The 12,906-nt window shown below is 39.2% G+C and overlaps 1 protein-coding gene across 4 annotated transcripts in view; it reads left to right on the plus strand.

The window, feature by feature from the left end:
• The window catches only part of USP40 (ubiquitin specific peptidase 40), a 41,107-nt gene that overhangs the window by 14,103 nt on the left and 14,098 nt on the right, over nt 1-12,906 (plus strand). For all 4 annotated transcript variants that reach the window (XM_042784114.1, XM_042784115.1, XM_042784117.1 and 1 more), the window contains exons 11-21: nt 1,368-1,689; nt 2,197-2,278; nt 3,320-3,491; nt 4,320-4,404; nt 5,586-5,656; nt 6,840-7,159; nt 8,086-8,212; nt 8,965-9,022; nt 9,689-9,742; nt 11,407-11,495; nt 12,151-12,237. In XM_042784114.1, coding sequence (XP_042640048.1) covers nt 1,368-1,689; nt 2,197-2,278; nt 3,320-3,491; nt 4,320-4,404; nt 5,586-5,656; nt 6,840-7,159; nt 8,086-8,212; nt 8,965-9,022; nt 9,689-9,742; nt 11,407-11,495; nt 12,151-12,237 — 1,467 coding nt within the window. The remainder of the gene's footprint in view (nt 1-1,367; nt 1,690-2,196; nt 2,279-3,319; nt 3,492-4,319; nt 4,405-5,585; nt 5,657-6,839; nt 7,160-8,085; nt 8,213-8,964; nt 9,023-9,688; nt 9,743-11,406; nt 11,496-12,150; nt 12,238-12,906) is intronic.

The following is a 12,906-nucleotide window of genomic DNA, read 5'->3' on the forward strand; positions in this document are numbered from 1 at the left end:
AGTTGAAGAAATACAGTACCTCTTCACAGTTATAACAAAAATGAGGGTTTGAAAAAGTATGCCACTTTTTGGTTGATCAGGGCATGTCCATAAAATTAACACTTCCAGTAAAATCTTGTTTGTCAAGTTGATTATTGTATTTTCTAATGTTTTAAGGAAAGTACTTTAGCATTTGTGTTACAGACAGGTGGAAAATTCGTGTTTGACTGTTTTTTGCATAGAACCAACAATGCAGTTTTCACAATAATTATTTAAAGTAGTTGTGAAATCTGAATGTGACTCTTACGCAGAGGTAGGTGCTTTTCTGACTCTGACATTTCAAGGTTTGAGTGTTGACTGAACTAAAGCTGACTTTTCAAAAGTCCTGGATCTATACCAAAAGCACATTGATCAATGCAGGACTTGCCTTACTGAAATAACTAAATTATTTTACAATTTTTGAAGTATCAAGTGAAGTTTTGATTATGATTGAAACTGAAATTCAGATTTTGGGGGCTTGGTTTTGGTTTTTGTTGTTTTTGTGGTTTTTGGTTTTTTTTTTTTTTTTTTTTGAGGGGTTGGATGTTTCTTTTTCAGTTTTGTGAGGGGGTGGAAGGATGGTTGGTGTGCACACCCTGCACTGCCTCATCCCTCAAGAGCCATGATTCTGTTTTGTGTCATCTGGACACCAGGCTTGTTTGAAGGATTTGCATACTACTAAAAGGAGAGTAGAGAACAGCGTGGGTAAGCTGGGCAAAACAAAACGACTAGGTTTTAAGTTCTTGAAGTACCACAGTGGACTGTGTTAATTTGGGTAAGGTACAACTCAGCAGACCAGAGTTGAGTTCAAGATCCCTGGCTGGTAAATACAGGAGGGATCAATTCTGCAGAGACCAGGGAGCAGAAAGTACTGGTGTTAGAGGGCTAAACTAGTTGGGATGGTACTCTGTGTGTCTGATAAAGCAGAAGCTTTTGGATTGCCTGTAAAGCATCACTCCCTATGCTGCCTTCCCAGGGACAGAGAGTATGCACTTGTGAGAAATATTTTAAAAGGACTCTAGTGTCTCAGGCAATCCTTGAAATTCAGGAGTTGGTCTGATCTGTTTGTTAGAGATGCATGAATGTCAAAACCAATTCTTTTTCAATTTCTTGTTACATAAGAAATCAAGCCAACAACAGCATACACAAGGTTAGGCAGATAAGTGGTGATAGGAAAATTACATTTTTCTATCTAAACTGAGGAAATACATGAGGAAACATCATAAAACCAAGTCTGAAGGAATGAGGTTTGTGTATCAATCTGAAAATGATTCAGGTGAAGTAGCTAATGCAGTCTGCTATATTTAAAAGCCTGTATCTACTTCATCTTGTCCTTGCTTTCCTTTCAGTATTTGCAGAATCATCCACAGATATTTCAGTTCAGTCCTGATGAAAATAAGGTTGGTCTGAAGGAAAAACACAAGCTCCCGTTTAAGTCAGATTCTCAAGGACATGATCTCCAAAGCCTTCCTCAGAAGAATGATGTCCAGTGGAATTCAGAAAAAAACCCAACAGGGCTACGGGACAGTTCTGCTGGTTGCCATTGGTTTGATCTGAATGATTCAAAAGTCCAGCCAATCAAGGAGAAGGATATTGAGAAACAATTTCAGGGTAAAGAGAGTGCCTACATGCTGTTTTATCGGAAATCTCAGTTAAAAAGACCGCCTGAAGGTACACAAAGCTCATCTTGATATTCTGGGGGCTTCATTGGCAGTTTGTTTTCTGGAGAGCAAAGGCTGTTGGACATTTCTGTCCTTCCAAGAACTGAAGGTAGAGTTTTACTTTTAGTCATCATTTGGAAGAAGCATTAACTGAAGGTACACTGAGGTTACCTCAGAGGAAGTAGTGACCAGTTAGTTGGCTATAGCTGACACTAACTTTCTTCTAGTATGCTTCACAAATACTAGCAGAACATCTCCTGAGACAAATCAAGTTATTGCTAACAGCATTTGTGTATCAGTTTCCCGTAGGGAAGATTGATGGGATGAAGTAAAAGCACTTGTTTGTTCTTTGTATCATCTTGCAGTTTAATTTTCTCTATTACAAAAGGATGCAACAGTATTGCTCTGAATTTTCAATGATTACCGTACTGTAATGTCTCATCTTGATCACTTTTCTTGTTTGCCAAAACACATTTTAAGCAGCTGAGGCCAAACTAGCCTATATTATTTGTTGCAGCGCGAGGAAATCCAAGGTACCAAATTCCTGAACACCTTCTGAATGAAATGAATGCTGCTAATACTGAGCTGCAAAAAAAGAGGTATATTAATGTAACTGTACCAATCTCTTAAACAGCATTCTTAATCTGCACATCTCCAAAGTGATTTAAGATGAAAGAAACGCCTTGAGTAGAGCCAGATACTAAAATGATTCAGTGTCATAGGGGTTAACTGAGGAATACAACTTGTGTGTTCAGATTCTGCCTTGTACTGGTTCCCTGCCTCCCTGCTAGGCATTCTACAGAATTTCAAGGGAAACTTACAGTTTAAGATTATACCAGTTTTTTGGGAAAATCAATGCAATTCTGGAAGGAGAATGGAATACGTGATCTCAATTATGTTTGTAGGGGGAGTTCTCCATTGAGAGAAGGGGGGAATGACTTGCTTCACTGTGAAACAGCAGGTAAACGATACCCGTTGCCAGAAATGTAGAGGAAAGAGCTAGTGGTATTCAGGCTGGTTGAAACTTTTCTTTCTGTTGAGGAACACAAGGAACTGATGATATGCCTGAATCACAGTTAAGCTATTAAAAATATAGACGCATACAAGAGACACAAGTCTTGCTTGATATCTCTATACTGTGTAAATTTCCCTCCATTAATTTTTAAGTGTCATATTTGCTGCTACATTTAGCTAATAGAACTGGGTACAGGTATAAAGGAGAAAGGCACAGCTGTATCTGTCCTGACTCAGTTTCCCTGCAGTTTTTCTGTCTCTGCATTTCAACAGAGTACTGATCTGGAACACAACCTGAAAAAACCTACAGTGTCCATATTCCTAAAGATGAAGTTTGTCATTCTGTGTAGAAAGGTAGAAGCAAGGTATAGAAGCGTGCAGAAGGTACTATTAGAGTGCTTACGTGGCGGATGTCTACGCTAGCTCTGTATTGTACAACATATAAATCACTGTCATCTTGGAACACCTCTTTGCATACCCCCTTGATGGAGGGGGGAATGTGACAGTGAACGTAGCCATGAGGGTATCAGTTCCAGCACAACTGCACAGCAGAAGCATCTCTGAGATACGCTAGGCGTTTGCGGGTGTTAAATTCACCGGTTTATTATTGTGTTATTCTTTCAAAGAGCGGAATGTGACTCGGCAAACAATGGCATTGATGTACATCTCCATTTGAGCTCATGTTACAAATTTCACAATGGGGCTTTGCATCCTTCTCTTACTTGGAAAGAGAGTGTTGTGGATTTGACTATTGATAGAAGAAAAACGCTAGCAGACCTTCGACAATCAGTGTTCCAGGTATTTGCTATAATAAATGAACTCAAACACTTCGTTTTTACTTGAGCCACGACAACATTTACAGATGTATTTATGCTGCAATTTTTATCTCAGTGACAAATTTTTGAAAGTAAATGTAGTTTTAGGGTGCTAAAAACTGTGTGGGTTTACACATACGGAAGCACCGGTTTGAGGTCTGTTATCAGAAGAAGCCATGAAATTGCTGAAACTTTAACTATGTAGACTTTAAACCTCTCCTAAGCTAATTATTTATATTTGGGCACATGTACATGGGCATGGATTGACACTTGGCAGAACTCAAGGCTTATTCTTAACATTTCAGCTGGTGAACAGATTTGTCTTTGACTTTTCAAGGAGCTAGCTGGCCTTAACAGGAAATAGTCAGAGTAGTTTAAGAAAAAAGAAAATGAGTTAAAAGAAATATTTAGCTTAACTATTTAATGTGGTATCTTTGCATTTATTCTCTGCTATGTTAAAGGAATGTGACAGTTTGTAAGATGCTTCTTCATAGATATCTAAATCAAAGCTAACTTAGCATCAGGAAACACTGTATGCTTTCCCTGTACCTCACAGCCTTTGGTTAGTGGCCCATTGAAACTTTATTTTCATCTATCTGGTAACTAGCTGGAAAGGCCAAGTCCTAAATGCTTGACTGTTTTTTGTGTTACTAGGCTTGTTGAAGTCAACAGCTGTGACTTAAGTGTCAAAGTGAGCTTGGTAGCCATGCTGTTATAGCTTTCAGCCAAGTTTTAATTTTGAGTGATGCGAGTTATTGCTTGCTGGTGTTTTATATTTTTTTTTTTTTTTTTTTTTATTCTTCCCAATTAGATGTTGGAATCTTGGGAAGGAGACATGATTCTCAGTGTTGCCAAGCCTTTACCAGCAGGGCTGCATCTTTACCAGATACTTGATGGTAAGACTACTACATACAAGGCTTCCATGTTATTTATCTGTTGCATTTACTGCAGACATCAAGGATTTCATACGTAAAACATCTTGGAGACAGTATTACTGAACACTCTTTAGACTCAAACTTATGTTTGAGTCCAGTGCTGCTAAGTTATTTAGTACATTCTTGTTAGCGAAATGAAGGGTTTTGAGACTTCTGTATGTAATTTTTGATGCGAAGTGCAGTAAGTTTTGCAGGTATTATGCACGTTAAACAAATCTGCTGACGAAAATGTATCAGTCTGTATTTTGACCTTGATTTGCTTATGGATGTTTGCTTTCATAGTAGTTACCGGTAGGTAGAGTTGAGGATAGAAGAGAGGAGCCAGGTTGACATCAAAGAGAAATGTAGATTAGACCTAAGCTGAAGTAGGAATTTTGTAAAGGAAAATGTTTACATAAATAGTATGCTAATTTATTCAGAGTACATTAGTATTTTAAAATCATGAGTTCTGTCTCCAGTTTTGCATTGTTACTCAATACTAAGTGTTAGTCTTCAAAAGCCTATTTAGCCATTTTAAAATTTTATAGTCTTTGTGGTCTGTTTCAGAAAATGAGGGTTTTACCAGAACATAACTCAGCTTTCCATGGTGTTGACATTAAAATACAGATGCACTCATAGCTGCTGTAAATATTACTCCACATGCTAATACAGGTCTTTAAATTACAATGACTTTAAAATAATCTGAATCTGACTTTATGGTAGGAAGGTAAAAGAAACTGCAATATGGGCATTAGTACTTCAAAGAATGGGCTTGGAATGTACATTATGTAACTGGTTTATTAAATCCAGCCTTTTTATTTTAAGTATATTGATTCATTGTTGAATCTCCTGTAGATAGTCCTGACCAAGGAGCTTTGCCGAGTCCTGACTTGAGCCTCAGTTTGCAAGGGAAATTGAATTGAAACCTTCATGCTGCAGTCTTCTTTACTTGGTGAGAGTGCTGTAGGGGCATGTACCCACTTGTGTTCCTCTTGTTACATGAGTGAACTCTAACTTACGCACCGTAAATGCTCACCACACAGCAGCTTTTGTGATGATACACTTGAGCCAGAGTAGAACATGCCAGCATATTTGAATTTATCAGCTGACCCTGCTTGTCTGTTTTGTGGGGGGCAAGAACTTGATGATTTGCTCCTTTTTAGGAGATGAGCTGACACTGGATGGAATTGGGCTGACTGATGGAGCAGATGTCTTCGTGTGGAATGGGAAAGAGGTAAAAGAACCAAATACCTTCTCTCCTTGTCAGTTCTGGAGGGATAAGACACAATTTCCAGACACGTTTTAGGTAATGTCAGTCTGTTCTGCAGATGTGCTGCTGACATACTAACATTGGCTTTGGGGACACCTCTTCAGCCTCGTCTAGGATACTATGTTTTTACAGCTTGTCAGTGTGTCTTGAATGTTGTACAATGTGCTGCTTGATAAAATTATAAATAGAATTAAACTATGCAGAATGCAGTATGGTCAGATTGACAGATGCCTGTAGATATGCAATGCCAGTTCCATTGGAGTATGTTCTGAAAACATCTGGTGTCTCTTGGAAGATCGGTTGGTAGTAATGCAATAACAAAAATTTATGCCCTGTAGTGCATCATTTCACATATAAAATTAGACCTGTCAATAACTACTTTTGGGTATGGTCTCCCTGAAATACTGTGCTCCTTTTCTAGTGTTGCATCTTCCTTTTAATATTAAGGGTTCTGCTGAACTTTCAGATGCTTGCTTCTGGTTATGTAACACAGCATTTTATTCCATCTCTCTAATGGAATAAAATACTACTTTTAAAATATTTTTGTTGTAAAAGTATTTATTTTCTTTCTGATTTATCGAAAAAGAAAACCAAACCCAACTCAAAACCTAAAGCAAACATCTAGTAACAGTGTCGTTCTTGTCTGGTTGTACTTTTTGGTATGGTCTTCACTGCTCTAGCTTCCTGTATGATTAAATTGTCTTTGGCAAGGAACTATGTTCTTTGCCTAGGTTGAATATCAGAAAGGCCAAATTTTAAAATCTTAACTCTCTTGATCTGCCTCAGTCACACTTTTGGGTAGTTCTTTAATATCCCAAGGGATTAAATTCTTCTATTCTTTATCTGACGGTGACCAAGCGTCCTCTGGTTTTCCTGCTACTGTTACCAAAATATTTTACTATACATCTATATATTTACTATACAAGCAGACTTGAAACAGACCTTAGCATTATGCTTTCTCTTCCTAACACCTTTGAGTTACTCTAATTGTTTGTTCAAGTACGCATTTTGTCCAAGGTGGTTTATTTCTAATGAGGAAGGAGTGTCCCTCTTTTTGTCTCAATTTTATTGTTGTCATTTATTGCTGTCCAGTCTTTTCTGTATTTTCTTGATCACCACTGCATAAGTCTTGCATTCCTTACTTCAGGTCGGTGGTACAAAGGTGATGACAGGCCCTGATCATGAACCTGTGGTCGTAAACATTCTTCGTTTAGCAGAGTATAATGAAGGAGGGAAGGGTCAGCATTTCACAGAATCGCAGCACGTCTTTTCATGCAGCACAAAACTGGGTGATCTGCGCAGAGCCTTAGCACCGTTAGGAGGAATTATTCTAAAGAATGGCTCAGGACCAGATAAAGAAGCCAAGAACTGGGAGGTTTTTCTTGAAGAAGATATGAAGGAAACAGTCAAAAGCGTTGGCCTGACAGATGGGTGCTCAGTACTAGTCTTAGACAGCCATGACCAGAGGTAACCGTTTTGATTACAAGTATAATTAGACAAAAAAGCAATTTTGACAAAATCTGTTTAGTTAAAATTATGCTAGCTATATATATTCTCCTAACTAATTGTCACTTTGAGCTTTTTAATTCAAGATAATCTTAAATTTTGGAGATCAGGTACTTATCAACTATTGGATGATTCTCTGCTCTTGAGGTGCAGATGCGGTCACATCCTTGGACTTACACTTGTAAAGGAAAACACCTAGTGAGGATGACTTGTGCCTACTGTGCTGGCACATCTTTGTCATAACCTGAATTTCTGAGGGACTTGATGGGATGAGAGAACAGAGGAGTATCAGAAGAGTATGCAGCTTTGCTGAATCTCCCAGTTGAATCTGAAGTTGCCAGAGGAAAATTTCTGGTCTCATTTAATTTCTCAGTGTATAGCCCTGAGGTTAGGTTCCCATTTTCAGACACATGCATATGTGCTTGTTACATAAATTCTGACTTCCTAGTTGAAACAGTACTGAAAAATTGAGATTAAATCAAGCAGTGAGAGGGCTCTTCACCAAGAACTGTTTCTGTGTTTATATACAGTAGCAGAGAGACAGATAAAATCTCAAATTTTAGTTATGACTAGGTATGCTTTTACAGTATTTTTTCCAGAAACCTTAAATCCAGCCTCAGAAAGTGACTTAGACTCTGAAGTGCCTTCAGAAGCTCAAGTCCCCTTGAAAGCCAGTTACCAAAACATAGTTCATGGTTTATTCAGTAACCAGCCCAGAGGTGTTTGGGTGCTGCCTGAGGCCTCTGACTCTTATTCTGTGATATGTCATCATTATTAATGACCCAGGAATTACCTGTTTATTTGAGGGCTTTGGTATGTAGCAATTTAGCCCAGACAGCGTGTAGTTTTTCTGTCTTTGACCACCATTGCACTGCCAATTTTTACAGCTTTGTGAACGTGTCGAGTGGCAATTTGACTGCTTTTACACACGACATTAGCTGGCTCCAAGTTAAAAACTTCTGCAGAACAGAAGATGAAGAGCAACATGTTAAAATTACTGCCACAGTCGAAACGGTAAGGAGTCTGATTGTTCAGGGATATAACACAGGTTGTTTCCCTGAAGAGCTTGGCCAGTGCCCTTGGGCCAATTAATAAGGAGTGAATTTAGCCTCAGGGCTGAAGTTTTTCTGTGGTGAAAATAGTGTGCAACTTGGAGTTACCATTACTGGAATACTTCGACTGCTGTGTAATAAAACTGTAATGTGGGTAATGTAAACCAGCACTGTCTACATCAGTGTGTTTTAGTGTGAAACAGTTTTCTTTTTCGACCATCCTGTAAATGTATGTTTGGTGAGACTATGTCAGTAGACAAAAGCTAAAAGAGAAGGAAAGTATTATTTCTCGCTTTCAACATAGGATAAGAAAAAATGCAGGTTTTCCCCAAGGGGTGGGCTTCTCTGGTTCCTCTTCTGTCTTTTAAATTATTTCCTCTTACTGAAAATATGTAGTAGTAGCTAGTTTCGGTCACAAAATTGCTATTTCTGAAATATTAGTCTTTTGATAAATCCAGAAGTTAAATATCACAGTCTTTTCTTTGGAATACTGTTTTCGAGGAAAATTTCCACAAATGCGTTGTGATATCAATCCATTTATTCTATATATTTGATATGATAATATTAAAGAAATGTTTTCTCAGCTGTGTGTAGGGTTAACAGGAATAACTAGGCTGCCTTTCAAGTGAAGGTTGCCTTTTGCGGACTGGCATTTGAACAGCAGGTGTCTTACTGGCATTCTGTATTAGAGGTGTTAATACCGCTTTCTTCTAGGTGATGTCAGATATCAAAATGAAAGCAATACGGGAGCTTCAGCTAGAGGAGGAACTAGGTAAGTCTTCAGCTGCTGTACTTTTAGATCTGATGTTAGAATTTGCTGGCTGGCTTCCTGCTTTTTGTATCAGTGTATTCAAAACAGAAGATCCATTGCTGTTAGGAGTTTTGGGGAAGAAAGAGGGTGCAAAAGGCTTAAAATTTATCTAATTTTGAATACAATTATTATTTTTTCCTAGCTTTAAAAAAAAAATCAGTGTAAGTCTCGATTAAAATATATTTTATGAAGCTCTTATTTTTGAGAAGCTGTTTGAATAGGAATAATCGTCATTTTACTAAAGTATTACACTAAGAATTGAAGATTTTTTTTTTATTATTTTATTCGCTTTAAGACACTCCAGTTTTATTTTTTTAAAGCTTTTGTTGATGCCTTTAACTTTGGAAGCACTTGGTGAGTTCTGTAGTATTTTACTGTGGCTAACAGCTGGCTTCAAAGAGAAAGTAATCTTTCACTGGAAGGATAAAAACTAAGACTGTTCACACAGTCTCTAGGAATCTCTCTCTAATTGTACTTTTGATGTAATACCTCCAGAGGGAGGCTTCTAAGGTAAACCTGTGGTTGTCATTAATCATAAATATGTTACCTGTCTAAGCTTCTGAGCCAAATTTCTTCTTATTTGAATTCCTTAATACATCTATCTCTTTCCTGCCCTTTTTGTTACAGCAAGTGACAGCTGTCTTAGACCTGTTAGCGGAAATGGGAAACTTCTTTCTCCAGGTAAATTTATTTATTTAATCAAACTCTGTAAGAGGTTCAATTGGGAGAGTTTAAGCTTCCCTTTGTCCTTTCCTGAGAGAAGCACACACATGTAACTCCACTAATTTCCAGGCTTAACTGAAACAGTTGTGTGGTGTTTATTTTCCAGTTTTACTGTTTATTAACAGTACCAATACAAAGCTAGAGGTTTAATTTAAATGTTCAGCTTGAGTTTATTACTTCCATCCATAATGAGTTAACCTGATTAGCATACCTACTGTTGTTTTTTGACCACTGGCCATGTGCTTCAAGACTGTGGGAATTAACAGAAAGTTCTGTTTCCCATACTTATTTTATAAATTGAAAAGTCTCTGAAGGATCTAGTTTGAATCATATTTAATGCATTTACAGAGCAGCGTCCTAGATGTTTCAGGAAGGAGAGTCATAGCTCCATGTCTTTCTAACTTCTGTTTCCTGAAACAAAATGGACTACATGTATTTGTTAGAGTATTGATGAACAAGACTGGATTTCAGAGCCATTTGAGCAGCAAACTTGAGTCCTGTGGTGATGGTGGAAGCACTTGTTAGGTTCCTCTTTACTGTGAGAAAGCAGCTTGTGTCTGATGTGTGAAGCATGCTGAATAACGTGTGGATTTCTGCTTCTATGAGTGGAGGGAAGTGTTTATGCCATAGCCTCTCTTCGATGTAGATAAGCATGCAGTACCACGTGTCGCTAGATAACTGGGTTCCTGATGGGCAGTGTTCAGCAGAAAAGCACCCCCCAGCTTTACTTTTGCTGTTGTTGGGGCAGTGGTGAGAAACTGAGTGGGGCTCAGCTTTGTGCTTGCTGGGAAACGTTTGCTGTGTCTTTGCTATTTTGCTAATATATTGCCTTAGTAAAACACAGCCAAGAAGTCAAGGAGAGATTACTTCCCCTCTGTTTGACGCTTGTCAGACAACAGCTGGAGCATTGTGTCCATTTTGGGGGCTCCCCAGCATGAGAAAGGAGCCCTTGCAGACTAGAGCAAGTGCAGAGGAGAGCACCCAGGAAGGATGGTCTGGGAGCTGGAACATATGAGAGAGGAGGGAAGCTGGGTTTTTCCAGCCTGAAGAGGTAGAGGCTTGAGGGGCGGAGAGGTAACTGCCACCTTCAACTCCTTAACACAGACCTATAGAGAAGGGAGAGCCAGATTCTTCTCGGAGAAGCACCTGGAAAAGATCAAAGGCAGCAGACACAAGTTTCAGCAGGGGAATTCCAGCTGGTATGGTCGGGAGGAAAGGAATTTCGCACTGGGAGTGGTCAAACAATAGACAGGGAGTCCTGGGAGATACCTCCAGGGATGGGTATTCACAGCTTGCCTGGGAAGAACCCAGATTGAATTTGCCTTTCTTCAGAGCTGGTTCTGCTTTGAGCAGAGGTTTGGACCAGCCAACCCACAAAGATCCCTTCCAACCAAAATTCTTCTGTCGCCCCGTATACATGGGGTGGTGGGGAGGAGCCTTATACAAATACTGCTTTTTCTCTCATCATAGGAGGCTTAAGATCTGATGTCAACACTGTGGAAGTGAAGTTCTCTAAATGTCACTGAACATTTTTATCTTACTCTAAAGAGCAGCATAATAGAAGGGATATTTTCAGGAAGCAGAAGCTTATGATGTTCTTCATGTTTTTGTCCTCCCTGAAGTGCCTGAGGATTACACTGTCAAGGAAGCAGAACTAAAAATGGGAAGCTTGCTAGGGCTGTGTCGTGGGAAAGCTCCAACTTCCACTCAGGTATAGTAGTGCTGAAACTGAAGAGAATCTCATGCTGCTTCTATGCTTTGTTTACATTTCCCAGTATTTCCTTTAGTCCTCTTTTTACTCTTGTAATAGTTGTAAATGGCATGGAAAAACCATGCTTGGTGACACTGAGAATTGTACATATCCGCATGAAGGCTCACACTGTTCTATCTCAGTTGCAGAGGGCCAAAAGCATATACATGACCAGTTAATATAGCTCATATGACTAATGGTAAATCATTTATCATTTGTCTGTTTGTGGTCGTCCAACTTCTGTGCTCTGATGTGCATATACTTTTGCAGAGAGCATAAAGAAGAGGGGGGCTATTGCTCTGGATATCTACAAGTTGTAAATATGCAAGAGGAAAAAAATAGTTGTATGTTTCTAAGGATCAGAGTGCTAGCAGGTTTTATTTCTCATTAGCAGCAGACATGTAAGGTGGTTAATGAAGCTCTACAGATGGCCATAACTTCATTGCATCTGCTCCTCTGTTTGTCCTGCTTGTATTGTCTGCTTTAGCCTAAAGTAGTTTCAGTGCTGTTAGATGGCAAGCTTGCAATAGCTAGTACTTTTGTGCTTAAGGGGTGTTATTTCACAGTATTTCCATACTTACATATGTATTCTGATAGCTTATGCTTGCTTTTTTAGCTCTTCTTATATTTTATTGTTGGGAGTGACCAAAATGCAAGCCCCGAGATGGAGATAGTTGTGGAAGAGACTGCCTCTGTCGAAGAGGTAAGTCTAGCTGCTTTTAAAAGCTTTTGTCATGCCTGGGGCAGGTCTTCTTCTCCTGGAGAACTTTGCCTTATACCCCTGCGTCACTTCAGGTCACCAGGAGTCACCGAGGCAAAGGGAGTGTTTTGACTCCAAAAAGTCAGCGGGGAAGAATGCCTCGATCTTTCACCAAGTAGTAAAGAGACATTCTTGCTTTTTCCCAAGAATGAACATAGCCCGACTGCTTCGTGCATGGCTAGCCACTCCTTTTCTGTACAGCAGTCCCCAGCAAGATAGGCAGTCATGGCACAGCCTGCCACGGTTCTCTTGTAGTTCATCCAACTCTGAATGCTCAGAGTTGGAGTGAGAGGAGTCAGGAGGAGCTGGGCACAGAGCGGAGGATGCAGTTGGTGGTACTGCCGGTCCAGGCGTCTGGCACAGAGTGCCAACACCGACGGGTAGTGGCTGGAAAGTGTTAAGTTTGCAGGTTCGATTTCTAAAAGGTGCATCTTCAAACTCTGGGACAGAATTTGTTCAAGTAAAGCAACAAACTGACAGCCCAGATTATTTTTTATTTTTTTAACAGTTTGTAAAAGCTGACTCACCTGATGTAGTAAATTTTTTGCCTGAAAACAACCTCATACCTGAAAGGTATTAATATATAGCTCAAATACACCATGTCTGTATAAT

This window comes from Tyto alba, unplaced genomic scaffold (assembly GCF_018691265.1).
Source record: "Tyto alba isolate M040663 unplaced genomic scaffold, T.alba_DEE_v4.0 Super-Scaffold_7, whole genome shotgun sequence".
In the NCBI taxonomy this organism is placed as follows: Eukaryota; Metazoa; Chordata; class Aves; order Strigiformes; family Tytonidae; genus Tyto; species Tyto alba.